Raw genomic sequence first — 21412 nt, forward strand, 5'->3', positions numbered from 1 at the left:
GATGCTTCATTTTCAAACAATGATATAATCAATCAAACAAAGCAATGGTATTCTCGCTAGGTAGAAGCAAAGAGAATGACGAGATTAATAATACTGCATCAATCATATCGAAGCCTTCCCCTGTTGAGAGTTTGAAGAATCAAGTACAACAAGAACTAGCATTAGCTAACGCAACTGAATTAGTCAATAATATAACTGATAATTGTTTCCAAAAATGCCTATCAAACCCTTACAGTGATCCACAACCAAACTGTGTCGATCAATGCCTCAACAAATATCTAAAAGCTTGGAACACTGTTTCTAAGACATATATTGCAAGAATTCAAGACCCCTCTACAAGCGGTGAAATATAGTAAAATCTTGCATATGAATTTTATTTGTCACTGTTATTTTATATTCAAATGTAACTCTTAATAAATATAACTAAGCGTTCTGGCTTAGACTATTTAGCTTTCCCTTTACATGGCATAGGTCCCTCACTCTCATGAACGAATTATAGATTTATAGAGCATTTGAAAAATCAATATTGACATACCATGCTGCTAATCCTCCTCCTCTCCTTCTTCAGCTCCTGGTATCTGAAGCTTCACGTCCTTCCATAGCTTCCCCTTATTATGATGTTCAAACCATTTAGTGACACCAGAATCAAATACAGATTGAAATACAAATGCAGATAAGAATATCGTGCCTACAAATACGGAGTTTCTTTTGAAGAAGACTTTATAAACAGTTGAAAATGACTACAGTTGCATTAATGTTAGTATAATTCTAATCCCCCTGCTACGTTCGCAAACTCAAATCTACTACATACCATTTCTCTATCTGTTATACAGGAAAGGGCACACTCTCAATACACTTATATACTTTAATCCTTTTAAAAATGCAATTATCTATTGATTCGAGAGTTTTATATAAATGATAGTTAATACCTAATCTCCGTTAATCTTTCTCTAGTAGTTTATAGTATACATTTACAATTGTCCGAAGCGTTTTTATTGGATCGTTCCAAATGATGGTAAAGCGTACAATTTGGCCCAAAGAGGAAATTTGAATAAATGTCGCTTACAAGGTTAAATGATTCGTTCACCAAGCTGGCTCAGTATCCGAATTTCTATCATCGTCGACATTATCATCATCTTGGTCGCCGTTGTCTCTTCTTGCTCCTCTGAATTGTGGTCCAAAAAATTGCAAAAATGGCGTTGTTAAATCAACGCCCTCATTTGGATTGGCACCGTTGTCCTCCATGGCATTTCTGACAGTTTCAAAGATTTGAAAAAAATCTCTAACATCTCCTCCAGGAGGTATATTAATATGATTGAAACCTTCTCCAAATCTTTCATCATCGTCGTCATCACTTTCAAAGTCGTCTTCATCCCCACCTTCTGGGAAATCTTCGCTTTCATCATCACTAGCATTTGTTGGCGGTACTCTTCTTGCACGCCCCTCACCATTAAACGCAAATAAAAACCCGTTAGAGAGAATGCTTACTCTAAATTCGTCACCCATAACTCTACTGATGTAGCCTGGGATTTCATTGTTGATCCACAATTTATTCAGGTGCTCATACCTTTTCAAATTCAGCATTGTTAAATCACCGCGCTTCATAGCATTCCTACCTGATTCACCATGCGAATTCAAATAGGGGGCAGCCACACATATACTTGATGCAGGCTTACTTAAGAATAAACAAATTTCTGAAGTATTAGGGATCAAGAATGCACTAAATGGCTTGAAGCAATGTCTTGTTAAATGCTTTGACATTTCATGCCTATCAGACCTTTGATGAATCTTGACGCCGCAAGTTAGACATATCTTAAAATCGAGTCTGTTTGTAGAGTTTTTTGTATTTTTGTTTTCTTCACGTAAACTCAAAGCCTTAGCATTAGTGACATAAGTGTTCAAGTATTGTGACAAGTCTGCCAATTTTACAATACCCGTGTACTCGTGAGGAACGTTCCTGATGAGATCTTCATTTTTGAATGGCTGTGATATATTTCTACCATTCAAAAATTCTCCAATTGTCTCAAAATTCGTTAAAATGAAAATCAATCTATCAATATACTGTGGTAACTGAAATTCGTCCGCATTATATATATCTTTTTCGAGATTGATATTTTTAATGGTAAAGGGACTTGATTCTGACTCATCTAACAACAGATGAAAAACTTTCAACATAATTAAACACCTTCTTAATGATGGTAACAAATTCTTTAACAAACTTGAATAGGCCAAATTGAAGATTTTGGTTTTCAACTCGTCTGAGAAAAGAGGCATGGAGAAATGTGCTCCACAAGTCATGTTCAAGAGACCCAGTAATTTTTGGTCGTATTTGTAAACAGTTCCTAAGCTAATGGCCTCTTCATAGAGATCATCAATATTTGCTCCTTCAAGTTCTAGGAAAAAATCTTTCAAAAATTGGACGGAATACATATTAAGAGCATCAGTAATGATACTCACAGTCGTTTCATCAGAAAACAATACCTGTCTCGTGATATATTGGAACAATTGATTTTGATTATAAATGTGACCAGCATTGTTGACATAAACTTTGTCGGTAGGGGCAGGTGAGCTGACATTACTAACAATCAGAATAATAAAAACTAGGATGTTTTTTAATGTCTTATATTTTTGCTCCTTACCAACTAAAAAGTTTTTATGGGGCAAATTCTCCCACCTAGAAGCAACTTCTAGCATACATATGGTGTTCGTCCAGTGATTGGCTAAAACCAAAGCAGTCACTCCTTTTCCAAAATCTTGATTTTTATGATATCTTTTATCGAATGATTGGGAATCTGAGAATACAGCATCAAACACATCAAATATATTATTGAATTCCCCGGTGTTGAAGGGCTTGAAACATTCGCTCAATTTGACCGTATGCGAGTCACCTTCTAGCAATAAATCTACAGTAAGGGAAGTATCAGATGAAGATGTTTGGTGTACTGGAATAATACAGTTAGAATACGTCTGACAAAGGGGACAAATGAAGGCGGTAGAAGAAAATCTCTTTTTCTGGATATATCTTCTGAAACAATTATGATGAATGTGATGGTTACAGGAAACGAATACTTTTCTAGCGTCTTCATTGCCATCAATCTGTAAACTATCTAGTAGTTCCTCATCCATATATGTCGGATGTTCATTATCATTTGTGAAACCCTCCCATGACGTGGCGAATTCTTTTGCATCAATGATATTACCTGGTCTAAAAATGGGCGTGTAGTCATGATAAGATGGAATGACAAATACATCCTGAGTTTGAGCATCTTGGCATAAGGAACATGTGAAGTCTTCGACTTCAACAATTTTTTCTCCTTCCAACATGTCAACGTCCTCATCATCATAGTCATTCTTTTCTTCAAATTCGTCCTCATGCTCTTTCATGAATTTGCTTTGCTGATTATTAAACTTTGCTAATAATTTCGCTTGACGTTTCTTTGCTAATCTCTTTTTCCTTTCTTTTTCCGATTCTTCTAAATCTGCTCCACTCGTGTGACTTTTTGCTTTATATTCTTCAACATATTCTGTACCAAAACTTGCAATTAAGGAATCAAATACTTCATTTGAGTTTTTATTTATCATTTTTTGTAGTAAGTAGTTAGCTTTACTGGTAATGTGACCTGAAAAGTTTTCGGTCTTAGAAACAGCAATACTTAACAACAAATTGCAGATGGGCTTTGATAAAAATGCATTTGGCAAAGATGATTTACCGTTTACCATTTCATCATCCCTGAAAATTCCATGTATTAAATGCAATAATTCGTTTAAGAATGTACCGTCTTCTGTATCCAAACAAACTTGCAGTAGTTTATAAATAATTTTGGCAAAAATTGTACTTCTAGTAAAGGCACCTAATTCAGCAGCTTCTTCATCCATATGTTTTAGTGATGTGATTTGAGGCTGTAGAATAACTTTTGTAACATCATCCTTTGTATTTTTTGCTAAATGGGTTTTGATTACGGTCGCACTGCTTTCAAATTCGTTTTCTAAATTCAATAGTTTCAACGGATCAATTTTAGAATAAAGAGATTCTTTTAATTTAAATACACCATTATCAGCTAAACCTTTCGGTTCGATGAAAATTGATACTTCATTTAAGGCACTGTCAAAGTCGGTAGTATTTTCAGTTAAATAATCTGGAACTTTTTTCAAAAGTTTTGAGTATGAGAGAGGTTTAGAATACAGATTATAGATGATCGCGTTCTTAATATAAAACATTTTTCTTTCTTCTGCAGAAGAAAACTTCTGGAAAAATTGTCTTTCAGTTAGTAACTGATAAAGGAATGATATAAATTGTTGCATGATTAGGGTAATCTTATCCTGATATACAGTAGATTCGTATGCTACGTCACCATTGAACCATTCTAATAATTCCCATCTGTCCAGTATATTATATATGACCCTTGGAAGGTCATCGCTTTCCCATAGTAAGGCTAGTTGATTTAGATAAATATCTCTGGAGTAGGTATTCAGTTCAGGATTATTCCTGTAATATGATGCTTGATGTAATACAGACATACCATTTCTCACCCAGAAGCCCACACTTATCTGTGAGCATAATACTATGGTTCTTAATGAAAAATCTGAAATTTTGAGAAAATCGAAAGTCACATCGTGCGTGATAGCCGTTTCAGCATGATCTTCTACAGTGGTTGTGGATAATGCATCTTGATATAAGATTGCTTCGTAACCCTTGGCCAGTGGAACTTTTTCAATCAAAAATGAGAAAAAAGTATGTATAGGATTCATATAGGCCACTCTATCGCTACTAACAGTGAACTTGACAACTTCATAAGAATCCTTTACCAACTTGTATGTAAGTGACCTATGGCTTAAGTAAGAGTTCAGAAGTTTTATAGAGTTCAGTAATAGCTGCTCGTTAAACATATTATCATTTAAAGTATTTTCAATAGTTTGGATAATAGAATAGATCGAAGTGGTATACTCTAAATAGGGAATGAATGATTGATCTTCATGCAAAACGTGTTCACCTTCTTTACGCTTAATTTTCCAGGCACCATTAAAAAGCTTACATAGAGTTACAATAGAAATGAACTCTTTCGGACGCATAATGATATTTGGGTTATCAATTTTACTCAACAGTGTCTCTACAGTGTAAAGGCCCTGTTTAAATGATAATGCTAAACTTTTTGTAGGATTACTCTTCGTGACTTTTTGCCACACAAAGTTACCTTCGTCAAACTTACAAAATTCGGCAAATATATCTATAATCGACCATACAATGTCAATAAAGTAATTATTTTCATTCTCAAAAATCATTTTGGCATTAGTTGGACATGTAAATAATTGGACAACACATTCTCTCAATGCAGTTAATTGAGGTTCCCTATCCATATAGGCAATTGATCTGGTCATATGATTAAATATTTCCACAACTTGCTGACAAAATGTTGGTTTATATTTTTGGGAGGAGGATAGAGTTGGAATGATGACATTTTGAAGATCCTTTCTCAATTTTTTCCAATATCTATTGTCAAAATATAATAAGTATTGCAATCTAGTGTTTGCATACTTTCTATCAGTTATATTTTCATGCTCATTCAATCCTGTGGATATATGTTTAGTGGAGGACTCAGTTAAGGTTTTATGGAAACCTAAAGGAATTTTGTTATGGTTGTTTAATATAGATAAATCGATGAATCTATAAGGGTAATGAATGTCCAGTGCGTTGCTGGCAGTTAATTTCATGTTTAAAAATTCTTCTAAAGTCGGTATCATAGAATTTTTATCTGGTAAATTTGGACTTTCTAAACATAGGACTTTCCCTAGGGCATTTCTAAACATATGTTGGAAGTCATTATCTGGAATTGTTAAACAGTGATTTAGCCAGTGCACAATATATTTACATGCTTCTTGATGAACATACTCTGACCAGGAAGTGAATGTTGCACTTAATCCGTTTGATTGAACATTGAAAAACCCATCTGTAAGAGTCTGAATATCGTCAGAGCATTTTAGCATCGCTCTGCCCTCGCTATCAATCTTGGATGTCAGAATATCGGTATGAATATTATCAGGAACACCCTGTCTTAGTGCCATTGTTGCTTGAGAATAATTATGGAATTCATCATTGTAAATCAACACTGTATAATTTTTAGCTTCTTCGGCCTCTTCAATGAATTCATTTTTATAAGATAAAGATATTAGGAATTTATTCATTTCATCAACTTGCCCCATTTGTATCATTTCTCTCAATTTCATGGTAATTTCCTTAGTAAAAGTTGGCAATGGTTCAACGTTCTGATTGAATAAGTCAATAAAATAATCGAAAGCTTCACTTAATACTATTTCCATAACTTTTTCATCATATGAAACGTTATCAGATGCCTCATCATCCATGGTATCATCTTTATCTTCAGTGGAGATTTCTTCTGCTTTACAATGTAAATCTCCATTCCACGCTTCAGTATCACCACAATCACAAATTCCACTGGTGAAGTCATTACAAATGTCTGTGTAAATATGATGATTTTCATGATCAGCGGGATTGAAACAATGTATACAAAGAACACACGTATCATCAAACCCACATTCGTGACATCTGTATAGCGGTTCACCAACTTTGAACTTTCGACCACAGTTTCTTCCCTTATGAGTAAAACTTGTCTGTTTTTGTTTCATATCGATTTTGTAAAATTCATTTGTAATATTGGTATCATTTAAGAAATCATCAATGGAAGTAGGATAATCTGGACTGTTGGGGAATAATTTTGACAAATTAGTACCATTGTCTGTAATTTCAAAATATAAAAATTTGAATATTATTTGTTTCAAAAGATGATCCATCTCAATCCTTGCAGTGGGACCTCTAACATCTTGGAAAAACTGTAGTTTATGTATAGATCTTAAAGTGGTATAAAGCTCATTTCTTAAATCTTGTTCGTCTCTCATCTTGGTCTGTCTATCTATGTATTATAATAGTGAAATAAAAGTCTTTCCAGCTTTACAGTAATGTATTTTTTTAAAGAGAAGATTGAATGGCGTCTTAACTATAATAATAAATTCTAAAATAAAGAAGGAAAAGAAGAACTTCTGTTTTATGTACTTCTAGCTCAGCTCTGTAGATCGAAGGACAGAAGCAACCCAAAAGAAAGATAGAAAAAAAAGTTTAAACTAAAATGCTAACTAATGGGATATAAAATAACTAAAAATTCAATTGCAAAAAGTAACTGAACTTTAAGATCCCTGAGAGAAATGTAAATGAACTGGCCAAGCAATGGAAAGTACTATTTAACTTACAAACTTTGAATGAACCGGATACTAAATTGAACAATCTTACTAACATTAATCCTCATCATAAGACAGAAGAAAAACCCGCTTTGAAAATAAGGGTAACCCTCAACGTCCCAAACGATGAGGATTACCCGGAATTAAAAGAATAAACCCTAATTTTTTGAAAATTAGGGCTGACAATTTTCCAATTTTTTTTTCTTTCATGAAGGGCCAAAGAAGAAAAGGAATAAATGTAGGATGGATAAGTTCATAGATAGATTTATAATATCTGGATCATTTCTTGACTCTTAACGGGAAACAGGGTACTTTATAGTAATAATGTCAGCACCAAGACGTAATGCTATCAATAGGCCTAATGGGATTGGCGGACAACCCGCTAGTGCTGGAGGAGGTTCTGGTATCAATCACATTTCTCCGTTCATCAAACGTGATAGATACAAGAGAAACTTTCTGAGGACAAGACAGAATGGTAAGACGGGAAATGGAGTTAGTGTTAAGAAAGAGGATCCTGACCTCATAGAAGCGAGGGAAAAACAGCTTTTAGGCGTGGAATCATCTACTGGCGCTGCTAAAGTTAAAAGGGAGAAAGAAGAAGAATTTAATGAATTCCCACTGAGAGCTATTGAAAAGGAGCAGTTAGAGAACATGAGAACTCATTTATTGAAATTTCAAAGTAAAAAAAAATTAGTACCATCAGAATCTTTCCATTTACCAGTTAGATTACACAGAAAGGATACTAGGAATTTACAATTTCAACTTACAAGGGCTGAAATTGTTCAGAGACAAAAGGAGATTTCTGAATATAAGAAGAAGCAAGAACAGGAAAAATTGGGTGTACCCGGCGTCGCCACACCTGCTACAACCACATCCGTCACGGCAGCAACAACGGCACCACCACAACCAAATCTATTAACACCATCTACTGCTGCATCTACTGCGACTACAACACCAAATGTTGATGCTAACTCTATAAGTGATGGTGCCACTACTAGTGCAACGCCGGCTCCAACGTCCGATAACGCTACACCGATAGTGACTAAATTAGAAGAAGCAGGTATTTCAGAACATCCAGAAAAAGTCGGTTTAGTTAAATATGATGGAAAAGAGGATAACGAACTTTTGGGGTATGAACCAGGTACAACTGATCCATTATACGATGTCGCCCCAGATGGTGGTGGTCGTGCTAGAAGAGGTAACTCAAAACGTAAAACTCGTCAATTGAAAGTACTTGACGAAAATGCTAAAAAATTAAGATTTGAAGAATTCTATCCATGGGTGATGGAAGATTTTGATGGTTATAACACTTGGGTCGGTTCTTATGAAGCAGGTAATTCTGATTCATACGTATTACTGAGTGTAGAAGATGATGGTAGTTTTACTATGATTCCTGCAGATAAGGTTTATAAGTTTACTGCGAGAAATAAATATGCAACTTTAACTATAGAAGAAGCAGAAAAGAGAATGGATAGGAAAAGTGGTGAAGTTCCTCGTTGGTTGATGAAGCATTTAGATAACATTGGTACTACAACAACAAGGTACGATAGAACTAAAAGAAGACTGAAAACAGTGGCTGATCAACGTGGCGTAGGAGGAGACGAAGAGGAACATGATGATAATTCAGAAAATGAATTGGATTATGACGAAGAATTTGCCGACGACGAAGAAGCTCCAATTATTGATGGCAATGAACAAGAAAATAAGGAATCTGAGCAACGTATAAAGAAAGAAATGCTACAAGCCAATGTACTTGGGCTGCGTGATGATAAGGAATTCCCTGAAGAAGATGAAGATGATCTATTCAATGAAAAGAAAATAGATGAAGAAGGTGAAAGGATAAAAAAAGCACTACAAAAGACAGAACTTGCAGCCTTGTATTCATCTGATGATGAATTGAACCCATATCTCTCAGAGAGTGATATTGAACATAGCGAAGAGGGTAAGAATAAAGTCAAAAAGGAAAACTCAGAAGAGAAAGAGAGAGAAAAATCTCCTTCAAAGAAAACAACTATCAAAAAAGAAAATTCGCCATCTGTAAGAAATTTAGCACCACAGTTAAGAGTTAAGAGCATAAAGGATTGTATCATTGTCCTAAAAGGCACAAAAAAAATCTTAAAAACTTTCCCTGAAGGTGAATGGAATCCAGAACAATCAAAGAAACGTCAAAGAGACATCGACGCTACAGATAGAAATACAAATACTACTGTTAAAGTCGAAATTAAGCAAGAGGATGAAATATCTCCGGCAAAAGAGATTTCTCAAGAAAATACAAAAACCTCAATACCGATAATAACAGAACAAGATATTATTGATGCTGTAGGTGATGGTAAAGTGAACGTCAAGGAGTTTGGTAAGGCTATTAGAAGGAGTTATCCTGGCCCTGAGAATAAAAAATTAATGTTCCAGCTCGTCAAAAAACTTTGTAGAAAGGTGGATCATGAGCATATGGAATTAAAAAATTGATGCAAAAGAAACAAGAACATTTTATATAATTATTTTTTTCATTAATGCAATATGTTTATATATTTATTCAAAAAGAGTTTCCTCCTTTAGATGCAGTATTATCTTATAGTTTTCCTTCATTTTTATTATTATTATTATTATTATTATTATTATTATTATTATTATTATTATTATTATTATACATACTTTTATCAATAACTTTTATATGTAGTAATTGTACAGGACATAATTATGCAACTTCAATCATTTCCTCATCTTCATCATCTTCTTCAACATCGCCATCCTCAGCATTTTTAACCGGCATTTCTTCAACTGGACCTATTTCTGGTTCACCTCTCATCAACATATTAACAATCCTGTAACATAAGTCACCAATGTCTTCATCTTCTACATTTTTATGTAATTCTCTGATTAATGGATAGACAGATTTCCCTCTCAAATATTCTCTTGAAGCGTGCGTGGTACACAACAACAAAATACTTTCTAAATGAGTGCAAATAATCGAAGTTACAGGATCTCTAACCTTGTCTTCTGGTAACAATTGAAGTTCATCTGGTAAGTTGAACATATCTTCTTCGTCAATCTCAGAATCCTTAGAATTTGTAATTGGCAACAAAATATAAGGTAGAAGATTGATAGTTTCATCATTTAGGATTCTTTCATGGGTTTCTGAGTCAAACAAAGAGTTTTTAATAGTAGAAGCGACACCTTCTCTTCTTGTCTTTGAGTCGTATTTTTCAGTAAATACGAGTAGTTTAGAAATTGGACAGACGCCGTCATATTCTTGTTTATTGATAAAATACTCTCTACCCCTTCTGAATCTTGCAATATCGGCGAAGAAATAGGACAAATAATCAAAGTTAGCGTATTTATTCAATTCTCTATCATAACCTTTGACAAAACAGTCCATCAAACAGTCTATTAGTTTTGAGCTTCCGAAAACTTCGTCCAAGTCCTTCGAGGATTCTCTTACCATATCAAAAACACTTGTTATAGTGTCTTCCTTAGCTAAGTTACTCAAAAGAATACACATAACATCGGCATTTGTATTCTTCAAGTCAATAATCTTTGTGATCAAATACTTGACGAACTCAGTATCATCAGCGATGATTTTTCTCATGGTAGCATCGTCACATAGGTTGACCAAAATAGTTATAGATTGTTGAACCAAAATTTTCGAGTTTTCCTTAGCTAATTCTTTCAAATCTTTAACTGGAGTGAAATTGTCATATTTGAACAAAGACGAAGCTGGACCGGTACTAAAACCGATCAAATTATCTAACGCTATTTGTCTAACAGCCGGTTGAGGCGAGTGTAAAAAGGACACAAGTTCTTCCAATTGTGATGGCATTTTTTGATGTACTTCTGAATAACTTTTGTTATATTCGATACTTAAGCTAACTGATCAATTTGGCCAAAAAATTCGATGAGCTTAAAATTTTTTGAATATCCAATTTGATATTTGATTACCCGAATACGATAGAAAAAATTAGAGTTACGAAACATATCAATATGATACCAAGCCCACATAGAATAAGAGACTGCAAAACCCATTGAAAGAAGTCTCTGCATCACTTAACTAACAAGAATGAACAATTTTGAAAAACAAGTCAAATCCCAGAGTAATATCATTGAAAATAAGAAACGTTACGTGACCCTTTTGGATAAAATAATCTTAATAAATGGCATAGTAAGTGGTATACTGCAACTGGAGTCTATGTCAGGCTTTTTAAGTTTCATTGCTGTATACCTTATATCTAGCTTCCTCTTTGTTGCATTTATTTGTAAATTCAGGGTTAGTAAATATCTTGAAAACTCAATTGGGGATCTGATATTTGAGCATATTGTTAGGGAATTTTTAGGTTACGTTATGGCATGGACCTTCAGTTACGCACTAATAAACTAGATTAATTTCATTTATTCTAGTCAATATTTACATATACATAGATATATATCTACAAAGGAAAACATAATAAAAGGAAATATCTTTAAGATCAAATTACTAGTCTTTTTATATTTCAACTGATTCAACTAAATTAGCTAATTTTTCAACACTAGCCAAATGCCTATTTCCCAATGAATTTGATTCATTTAATTTGTCCAAGTATGATCTAATTGCTATGACGATCAATTTTTTACCTTCACCTTCGGTGACAGAAACTAATTTTTGAACAACATAATTGGCAAATTGATCCCTCATCATTAAAATCATTGGTGCATTATCTTCTAGATTTGCTGCATGATTTTTATCCTTTGGCAAAATTTTTGATATGATTCTATCTTTTTCATCTTTAGATCCATATAAAATAGCCTTTTCAACAACATTTGAAGCAAATTTATGCTTTGAAAATTCAACAACATTATCAGATACAATATCAATAATTTCTTTCTTTATGTTTATCATCATCATTGAAGTCTTAGTTTCATCAATATTTGTTGAATCAAATTGTAAAATGTATTGAATGACATAGTTACCATATTGATCTTGAATCAAATAAGGAATAAAATCTTTCAATTCATTTAAAATTGTATCTTGATCTTTAATGGAACCAAATTCTAATAATCTTTGAATGACACGACAACCATAAGAATGTGTCGATAAATGATAGATATGTCCAATCAAGGACTTTAGTATGAATGGTAAGGAAGTTATTGGAATACATTCAATTGCCTTTTGAATGACATGATTACCATTTTGATCTTTGATCATCTTTAAGACACAATCATCTAATTCGGTGACTAGATCTAATCTCTGTTCAGGCTCGATAAATTCTAGAGCTTTTTGAATGACTCTACAAGCATACATTTGAGTTGATAAATCTTTCATCTTACCTTTAAATTGATCAACTAAGATATCTTTTTGAGTCTTTGAACCATATTCGAAAAATTTTTGAATAACATAATTACCAAAGACATCGTTTGATAGTTCAAGGGCGTAACCTCTAATTTCGTTGAAAAGAACTTCTCTTTCAGAAGATTTTGCGATTGATAATTCTTTTTGAATGAACCTTGAACCATATTGATCCTGACAAAATTCTAAAGTATGACCGAAGACATCTTTTAGGTGACACATTTTTTCATTGTCATTATTATTATCCTTGTAATTTCTTACTTGCTCTAATAAAGCTGATCTATGATAATTATTATTAGCATTATTATTTTGAGAAGTATTTTGTTTCTTTTTATTTCTTGATTCATTCTTATTGAAATTTTTCAATGCTAAATTAGAAGATGATGACGGAGTTGATGCAGAATTATTAGTGTTATCTTTATTATTGAATTTACTGTTTTTCACACCGTTGAATTGGTCTAAATATGGATTAACTTGCTGTTGCTGCTGCTGTTGATTAGATTGATTTTTGCTATCTCTCTTACCATTTTTTTGTTTATTTACATGTAATTTACCAGTATTGTCGTTAGTGGTCTGAGGGTTTTGCGAGCTTGACTTTTTTTGATTTAAATCATATGACGAATCGTCACTATTATTATTATCTACAGGTGGCGAGATGTTATTATCATTTTGATTAATGATATCTTGATTAGTTGGGGGATAAATAATTCCTGGATGCATATATGGATTCATTATTGGGAAATGATTGAAATTTGGTAAAACTCCATAGGGGAAACCATTTGACATGACATTTACAGCTTGATTATTGATATTATTAGTATTTTTTGTATTTTTATTATTGATGTTTTCGTAGTATGGTTGTTGCTGATTGAAATATAAGTATTGTTGTTGAAGATAGTTTGAATTGAAATTGCTGGTGTTAGCATTATTCCAATGATTATTTTCATTAATATTGTTACCACTACTATTCATGTCACTATTGTAACTATCATTTTCATAACCTTCAAAAGTTGATTGACTGCTACTATTATTTGCGAAATTGTTATTATCGACAGTTTCATTTTCAACGTTGTGCTCAGCTTCTAATTCTTTTGTACCTTCCACTAAAGATTTACCAAATTTTTCATAAAACCCAGCATTTTCTCTTAATGTACTGCTATTATTATTATTATTATTATTATTGTTGCTATTATTTTGAAAAATATCATTCATATATAGGGGACCTGTTACAGTGGCAGAATACTGTTGGCCCATAAGTTGATTATTAATAGATTGATTATTTTTCAAATTATGAGAGTTGAAGATGTTTGTTGTATAGGGAGGAGCAGTACCAACAGATTGTGCGTTTCTTTTCATTACATTTGTAGCATCGAATAAGTTCATATTATTATTTGTTTGTTGTTGGTCTACGCTATTCATTGAAAGAATTTCTGAATCAATATCACTAGTTGGAAAACTTGGTCTTCTAAAAGAGCCGATCTGTTGATTGTTGTTACCAGCTGATAGTGCACTTAATGAGGATACGATAGAAGCTAATTCGGCGTCTATAATATTTGCAGTGTTGTTATTAGAATTGGTAGTTGTATTTTGATTTTCGTTAGAATACCACGGATCATTTGATGAATGGTTTGATACCATATCATCAGATGGTAACAAAGTCATAGTAACTATTGAGAATTAGTGTGAATATTGAATTCACAGTTATTGTAATATAGTAGAAAAAGTAGGGTTAATAGAAGGATATAATAATGGAATGTAATTCTCTCTTTCTAAACAAAGAAAACGGAAAAACAGAACTCTTTGATCAGTTTAAGTAAACTAGTAAGTAAAATAATGAAAAATTATATGTATTACCAAATACTATTTCAGCTTTAATTCTTGCAATATAGATTTGTGCTTAAAATTTTCTTTACTTTTTTCCTCATCGCAAAGAAGAATTAAAAAAAAAAAAATTTAACTTTTGGGATGGCAAATAAAAATTAAAAAAAAAAAAGAGAGAAAAACGATATCACTGACAACGGAATTGTGGGGTTTACCCGGTTGCTGCTAGGATGTCTGGGGTTTATAAAACACCCATACCAGATTTATTTATCACGTGCTCCTTTTGTTTTTTATCTCCGGGGATAACGCCGAGATCCTGCTGACGTGGCCCGTTTATAAAAAAACAAAAAATCGTTTATATTTTTATAAACGAGTGACAATCGCATGTGCTCGAAACTCACGCATCTTCTATTGTCGTTGTCGTTCCTAAAATCATCCCAATTGTTTTTGTGGCAGTGCAGGCAAATAATGATAATCATAATAAGTGACATCACAGTAGAAGAAAGTGTTCAATCAACTTTTCATTTGCCAAGAAGAAGAAGAAGAAGAAGAAGAAGGAATGCGGCAGAACACATTTTTTTTTTTTAATTGGGATTCTCGAGGTTATTAGTTTACTCTGCGTAACTTTGCCAAATTAGAATTCCTTCACGTGGTAAATTCATTCCTGCTATTTTTAATTTCTCGTAGTAATGCTACCTGCAATGGACTCTTCTTTCTCTCATCACCCTATCCATCCCTATTTTTGTTATCGTCGCGTCTTGTTGTTTGTGCAATCAATTTTGTCACAAGAAATAATAATAATAATAATAGTAATAATAGCAATGCTCGACTGTCGCTCGTTCTTTCTTTTTAATTTATATACTGGTTTCTTTCGCTAATTGATTTACTTCTCTTATATAATAATTTGTCCCCATTCGTTTTGATCGTTCCTATCCATTCATAAGAAGACTAATCTCCTCATTATTATCATCACTACAATGTCTTCTCCGATGAAATACTGTCGATATCAAAAATATCAATTGAAATTATTAATTAAATCAATAATTAATAAATTCGTCTACATTATAATATCTTTTTTTTCGATGATCGTCGTAGATTCCTTCATGGGTCTCGTACTATTGGCATCATTGTATCATCATTATACTGCTACCGCATTAGAAACCGAACCTGATCCAAGAGATACAAGATCCTCAAAGACTACCGTGGCTGACATTAATGATATTCATATAGTTCACGATACAAAGAAAACAATCTTGAAACCAAATAGAATTTATTCCAAAGATGAATTAAAATTAGTCGCATCGTTAAATTATTATTATTCATTGTATGGAATTCAAATTGAAGAATTCAAAATTAAAACAAAGGATAATTATTATTTAGACGTATGGCATTTGAAGCATAATACAACAACAAAGAATCGTAAACCAATTCTATTAATTCATGGTCTCCTACAAAGTAGCGGTTCATTCGCATCAAGTGGTAAAGATTCCATTGCCTATTACTTACATAAACAAGGGTACGACGTCTGGTTAGGTAATAATAGATGTGGTTTTAAATACGATACTTGGGACCCAAAATATTGGGATTGGGATATTAAAGAAATGTCAGAAATCGATCTATTAGCTCTAATGGATTTTGTTAACACTAAAAATAATTATTCCGATAAATTAACTTTAATTGGTCATTCTCAAGGTACTTCTGAAATCTTTATGGCTTTAATTAATAACAATAGTAACATTAGAGATAAAATTGATAATTTCATTGCATTATCCCCAGCTTGTTACCCTGGTCCCTTAATTACAAGTGATAGTATTGTCATGCAAATCTTATCTACATTCATTGAAAGTAGTACAATCTTTGGTGATAGGATATTTATGGAAATTATGATGACTGTAAGAAATTTAGTAGTTGGCCAATCATTTTTCTCATTCATTTGTTACGCAATTTTTAACTACTTATTCGATTGGAATGATTGTCTTTGGGATCCAAATCTAAGAGATAGACATTTTTTATTCTCACCAGTTTATGTCTCTGTAAAATTAATGCAATGGTGGTTAAGTAATGATTTGAACAAACTAACATTTAAAAATACACCAGAATTAATTTATCCAGAATATGAATCATGGTTCAATAAAGATCCAAAAAAACATAATCCAAATATATTACTATTTGTACCAAAACAAGACAGATTGGTAGACGGTGAAAGATTGATCAATCACTTCTTACATTATGAGAGTCATATCAATTATAAAATTTGGTACATTGAAGAATATTCACATTTAGATGTCCTATGGGCAACCGACGCTAATAAGAGAATCTCAAAACCAATAGTAGATTTTTTAAAGAGCAATGAAAAACAGTAACTTTTTATACATTCTCATCAGACTTATTTTTATGTTATTTTATTTGTACATTTGAATTACTATATATACATATTTACATGAAATGAAAATATACTATGACTCTTCATATCTCAAATCCAAAACTCTTCATACACATCCTATATTTCTCGATATATTCTTTACATTTACCATCATCTGCACCTTTAAACAATAGACATTGATCCCTGGCCTCCTTTTCAGTTAAACAAACACAGCAAGGCTTAGGCTTTTCCTCACTATTATTCTGGCTTTGACCCGACACTGTAGTTTCTACCATTTGGTTTAGTACAATCCTCTTAAGCCAATGTTTCTTATTGCAAACCCTTTTAACAAGTTTATATGCGTATTTGTAATTTCCTCGATGTTACTAATTTGCCTTGCAAATCAAGTCCGATAATCGAATCAATTTTAAGATAAATTGAATATCGAGGAAACAAAGTATGTAAGCAAGAAAATCGAATACACAGTCACGTCTATAGTAAGGACATGCTGGTTATGGCAAACATAACACTAGCTAATGTGGTCTGCTTAACTGGGAATGCCTAAATGAGAGCCAATGAAGTGGCAAAACAACATATGTATGGGCATCGAGGAATATAACGAATGGGTGCGTGCCCGGCTGTTATTATAAAGATTCTTTTGATCACGTGCCACAGATTGGGAATGGCCTATATCTCACTGTTGCTCGACTAGGAAAGTGTATCCGTACTGCCTAGGATAACCCTGCACCTACTACAAGTGGCAGTAATCTGGCACAAACTCTGCCACATCAAAATTTCTGATTTCTAACGACTCACAGAGCTAATTACGAGAGCAAATTAAAATAGATGCCAACTTACACCAACCGAAGGCCAGAGAAACAACTGTAGAAACAACAGGGCTCACTGAATGCTCTCCCATGAGCAATGCTGCGGAATGTCACTCGACCGTCTGCTGCCAAATGCCTAAAGTTCGATTCCAAATGCCATTTTGGTCGTTCTTCTCATCATTAGTCGTTTCTAATGACTTCGTTTTTTTTTTTTCCATCTTTTGTGCGTAGTAAAAATGGCAGTTGCAATTCTCGAGGTGAAATATATAATAAACATTTGTATATAGGAGACAAGCATTCCTGATTAGAATAGAAGGTGTCGAAAGAAAAGTCGCTTGCAGACAATTTGCTAGTACACTTACTCATATTAATCGTCAAATAAGCACTGACTTTGTCCTTTTCATCCTGTTCTTTTGATCCAGGTACAATAATTAGATAGAGAAAAAAAATAATTGAACATGAATACTATAATTCCTGAAGTATTACCAAGTTCCATTCCTATTCCTGAGTTCGTTGTGACATCTTTCTCATACACTCTATACTTTCTTCATTTAGTGTTGAATAGAGTACCTGGCGGACATTATGTCACAAGTTATTTGAGTAAATCTACTCATGATGATCCATATAGAACTGCCGTGGAAATAGGTTTGATCCTTTATGGTATCTACTACTACTTATCTAAGCCACAGCAAAGGAAGGGATTGCAATCAAATAGACCAAATTTAACACCTGCTGAGATTGATAATCTCATTGATGAATGGGAACCTGAACCAATTACTGATGCCGCGGAAACCCGTGATTTCTGGAGATTAGCTAAGATTCCAGTGGTAATTGGCTCTGGTGCTAATAATTACATTAATTTTACCCGTGATAACGATAAAGAAAGATTCGAAAATGTCTTCAATTTAACTTCAATGAATTTCTTACAATTATCAAAGAAAGACGAAGTCGTTCAAGTTGCAAAACAGACGATAAAGAATTATGGTGTTGGTGCATGTGGTCCTGCAGGTTTTTATGGTAATCAAGACGTTCATAACAATCTTGAATACAATTTAGCCAAATTTTTCAATACTGAAGGTGCCGTCTTATATGGTCAAGATTTCTGTGTTTCTCCATCTGTTATTCCTGCTTTCACTAAGCGTGGTGATGTGATCATTGCTGATAATCAGGTTTCCCTTTCGTTACAAAACGCATTACAATTAAGTAGATCCACAGTTTACTATTTTGAACATAATGACATGGAACATCTAGATGCTATGCTAACTGAGATAAATGAATCAGAAAAGAGGGAAAACTTACCTGCAATTCCAAGAAAGTTTATTGTTACTGAAGGTATTTTCCATAACTCTGGTGATATTGCTCCTCTACCAGATTTAGTTAGATTAAAATTGAAACACAAATTTAGATTATTTGTTGATGAAACTTTATCATTAGGTGTCTTAGGTAAGACAGGTCGTGGTTTAACTGAACATTTCAACATGGATCGTGCCTCTTCGGTCGATATCACTGTCGGTTCCATGGCTGTGGCCCTTGGTTCATCAGGCGGTTTCGCACTTGGTGATAAAGTCATGTCAAACCATCAACATATCGGTTCTAACGCTTACTGTTTCTCTGCCTGTTTACCTGCCTACACTACAACTGCCGTTTCTAAAGTTTTAGAAATCATGGATAATGATAATTCTGCTGTATCGAAATTACAAAGATTGAGTAAATTATTATTCGATAAATTTAATAAAAATGAAAAGATCAAAAATTTTTTTGAAATAATTTCTGATGAAAATTCTCCAATCTTACATTTAAAATTAAATGACCAATTCAGATCAAATGTGTTTGGTTACACGCAAGAATTATTATATGATACAATGGTTCAATTACAAAAGAAGAGTGTTACCAACAAATATTTCGAACCAAGTGAGATGGAGGAAAAATTTTTGCAAGATATTGTGGACGATACCCTTAAGACATGGAACGTACTAATAACCAGAAACATAATCATTGCTAAACACGAAACGTTACCTATTGTTCCAAGTTTGAAAATTTGTTGCAATTCTGAAATGACTGAAGAAGAATTGACAAAAGCTTGTGATAACATAGTTGAATCCATGGTCAGCTTATGCTCTACTCAAGCTTAATGCGGGGACAATCTTTGTTTTTACCAATCTAAAATATAGTACCATATTTAAATAATCATTTATATACACAATAATACATACACATTAACTTACCAAAGCAGGTGTCCACTTAAAACGTAGTAATTTATCTTGCGACGAGAAGGACCAAAAATGCGTTTTGTCCTACAACTCTTGCCAAACAAATAACCGATGACTATCTTCCTTAGAATCATGGCTTATTGTTCGTTTACAATATGAGCTTACAAACTGCTTCCTGTGTTACCCGCTTGAAGTAAAAGTCCGGTGAACAGAAAAGCAGTGTGCCTAAGCCTTCCAGAGAGAACGGCCCACAGTCCAACTTCAAACGTACTTTTAAGGAAATTGGAAATGCATACCTTCATTTCCGTTTCCAGCTAGATTGAAATGCGCTTACGAAGAACTGTCCGCGTCAAGAAAAGCAGTGCGTTTTGCTCCACCCCTGTCTGGGCGGGCATCGTTTGAAGCCGTTTCCCAAGGCGGTATATTACGTTACTTTTCTATAAAGAATTTTCTGATGTTTGTACGGTTTTTTCTCTTTCTGTGCTTACCAAAGGCACCGCCTCTCCGCCTCTCCGCCTCTCCGCCTCTCCGCCGCCCTATTGTGTCGGTGTGCCTTAGGCAGGCTCGATCTAAGCATTCGACGGAGAGCGTTTTCGAGCCTGTTCTTCGAGGCGTCGTCATCATCATCATCAGCATCATCATCTCCTTCTTCTTCTGTCGAAAATGAGTCCAATATCTGATTAACATAAGAATGGAAGCTTGAGAAAATTTTCGTCAGGCTCTGCCACTTTTCTATACAGGATCCCATTTTTTTGTGTATTATATATGTACTGTGCCAGTAACTGACTTTTTCTAAAGTAACGTCAACAAATTTTTAATTCTTTAAGGAGTTATTTATTATACATTTTACTGCATTTTATTGAGTAGAGAAACCACAGACTATATTTTCTTGAGGATATTACAAAAGCTCACTGATCCTTATAGCTAATAACAAAAAACAACTGTATCGATAATTTATAATAAAAGGATTATAAATGGTGCATTTTAGAAAGAAATCTTCTGCAAGTGGAAACAGTGGTGGTAACCGTCACTCTGACATTAAAGTATCAAAAGAAGACGCAGAAAGACTGAAGATACGTACCGCTTCTGTCCATGATCCCATTTTGGAGGCCGTCCAGGAGGCACAACCTTTCGAACAAGCAGCAGACACGTTTAATGAGAATTTAAAGAAAAGGTCGTTCTTTGCGACGGAAGATGGCCAGTTTGTACAACCAAGAGATGTCTTTGGTCAACCTATTGATGTTCCAGATGTTTCAAATCCAACAAGATCAAGAGATGAAAGACCCTTGGATACCATTAGAGGATTCGAATATGCCGTCAGTGGAGACCCATACTGGTTTCAACAAATAGAAACTCCACAACTAGGGTTCCATGTCAGACAAGATTTCTATTTTGGAAGTGAACCCACCTACGGCAATGGCATCAACTACAACCAAACATACTCAGAACAACCTGTTTACCAAAACAATCCAGTAAGGACAGAAGATTCTGCAGAAAAGAAGAAAAAGAGAGGTTTCTTCGGTCTTGGGCGAAAGAAGAAAAACTGAATTATAGTATCTCTTTTTCGCCTTATTTGGGTTATTATATATGTTCTTTTTCCAAAATTCTTTTAGTTATTCTTCACTAC

At 33.7% G+C, this 21412-nt stretch overlaps 11 protein-coding genes across 11 annotated transcripts; 6 read left to right on the forward strand and 5 right to left on the reverse strand.

Annotated features, from left to right (window-relative positions):
• Positions 1-44: 44 nt before the first annotated feature.
• Positions 45-353, forward strand: TIM13 (protein translocase subunit TIM13; the record flags this gene model as incomplete). Its single annotated transcript, XM_003956910.1, has 1 exon — positions 45-353. The coding sequence occupies one exon, from the start codon at positions 45-47 to the stop codon at positions 351-353; it is 309 nt and encodes a 102-aa protein (XP_003956959.1).
• A 189-nt stretch (positions 354-542) lies between these two features.
• On the reverse strand, positions 543-814 carry QCR9 (ubiquinol--cytochrome-c reductase subunit 9; the record flags this gene model as incomplete). Its single annotated transcript, XM_003956911.1, has 2 exons — positions 543-740; positions 812-814. The coding sequence occupies 2 exons, from the start codon at positions 812-814 to the stop codon at positions 543-545; spliced, it is 201 nt and encodes a 66-aa protein (XP_003956960.1).
• A 269-nt stretch (positions 815-1083) lies between these two features.
• On the reverse strand, positions 1084-6912 carry UBR1 (E3 ubiquitin-protein ligase UBR1; the record flags this gene model as incomplete). Its single annotated transcript, XM_003956912.1, has 1 exon — positions 1084-6912. The coding sequence occupies one exon, from the start codon at positions 6910-6912 to the stop codon at positions 1084-1086; it is 5829 nt and encodes a 1942-aa protein (XP_003956961.1).
• A 660-nt stretch (positions 6913-7572) lies between these two features.
• On the forward strand, positions 7573-9714 carry TFG1 (transcription factor IIF subunit TFG1; the record flags this gene model as incomplete). Its single annotated transcript, XM_003956913.1, has 1 exon — positions 7573-9714. The coding sequence occupies one exon, from the start codon at positions 7573-7575 to the stop codon at positions 9712-9714; it is 2142 nt and encodes a 713-aa protein (XP_003956962.1).
• A 229-nt stretch (positions 9715-9943) lies between these two features.
• On the reverse strand, positions 9944-11065 carry HGH1 (Hgh1p; the record flags this gene model as incomplete). The annotated part of the gene is made up of 1 exon (XM_003956914.1): positions 9944-11065. One exon carries the CDS (start codon positions 11063-11065, stop codon positions 9944-9946), a length of 1122 nt encoding a protein of 373 aa, XP_003956963.1.
• Positions 11066-11302: 237 nt separating this feature from the next.
• EMC6 (Emc6p) lies at positions 11303-11620 on the forward strand (the record flags this gene model as incomplete). Its single annotated transcript, XM_003956915.1, has 1 exon — positions 11303-11620. The coding sequence occupies one exon, from the start codon at positions 11303-11305 to the stop codon at positions 11618-11620; it is 318 nt and encodes a 105-aa protein (XP_003956964.1).
• Positions 11621-11725: 105 nt separating this feature from the next.
• PUF3 (mRNA-binding protein PUF3) lies at positions 11726-14227 on the reverse strand (the record flags this gene model as incomplete). Its single annotated transcript, XM_003956916.1, has 1 exon — positions 11726-14227. One exon carries the CDS (start codon positions 14225-14227, stop codon positions 11726-11728), a length of 2502 nt encoding a protein of 833 aa, XP_003956965.1.
• Positions 14228-15363: 1136 nt separating this feature from the next.
• On the forward strand, positions 15364-16749 carry YEH1 (sterol esterase; the record flags this gene model as incomplete). The annotated part of the gene is made up of 1 exon (XM_003956917.1): positions 15364-16749. The coding sequence occupies one exon, from the start codon at positions 15364-15366 to the stop codon at positions 16747-16749; it is 1386 nt and encodes a 461-aa protein (XP_003956966.1).
• Positions 16750-16852: 103 nt separating this feature from the next.
• On the reverse strand, positions 16853-17044 carry COX17 (copper metallochaperone COX17; the record flags this gene model as incomplete). Its single annotated transcript, XM_003956918.1, has 1 exon — positions 16853-17044. The coding sequence occupies one exon, from the start codon at positions 17042-17044 to the stop codon at positions 16853-16855; it is 192 nt and encodes a 63-aa protein (XP_003956967.1).
• A 989-nt stretch (positions 17045-18033) lies between these two features.
• On the forward strand, positions 18034-19707 carry LCB1 (serine C-palmitoyltransferase LCB1; the record flags this gene model as incomplete). The annotated part of the gene is made up of 1 exon (XM_003956919.1): positions 18034-19707. One exon carries the CDS (start codon positions 18034-18036, stop codon positions 19705-19707), a length of 1674 nt encoding a protein of 557 aa, XP_003956968.1.
• Positions 19708-20759: 1052 nt separating this feature from the next.
• KAFR0D01870 (uncharacterized protein) lies at positions 20760-21332 on the forward strand (the record flags this gene model as incomplete). Its single annotated transcript, XM_003956920.1, has 1 exon — positions 20760-21332. One exon carries the CDS (start codon positions 20760-20762, stop codon positions 21330-21332), a length of 573 nt encoding a protein of 190 aa, XP_003956969.1.
• Positions 21333-21412: the final 80 nt, after the last annotated feature.

This window comes from Kazachstania africana, chromosome 4, assembly GCF_000304475.1.
Source record: "Kazachstania africana CBS 2517 chromosome 4, complete genome".
Taxonomy (NCBI): domain Eukaryota; kingdom Fungi; phylum Ascomycota; class Saccharomycetes; order Saccharomycetales; family Saccharomycetaceae; genus Kazachstania; species Kazachstania africana.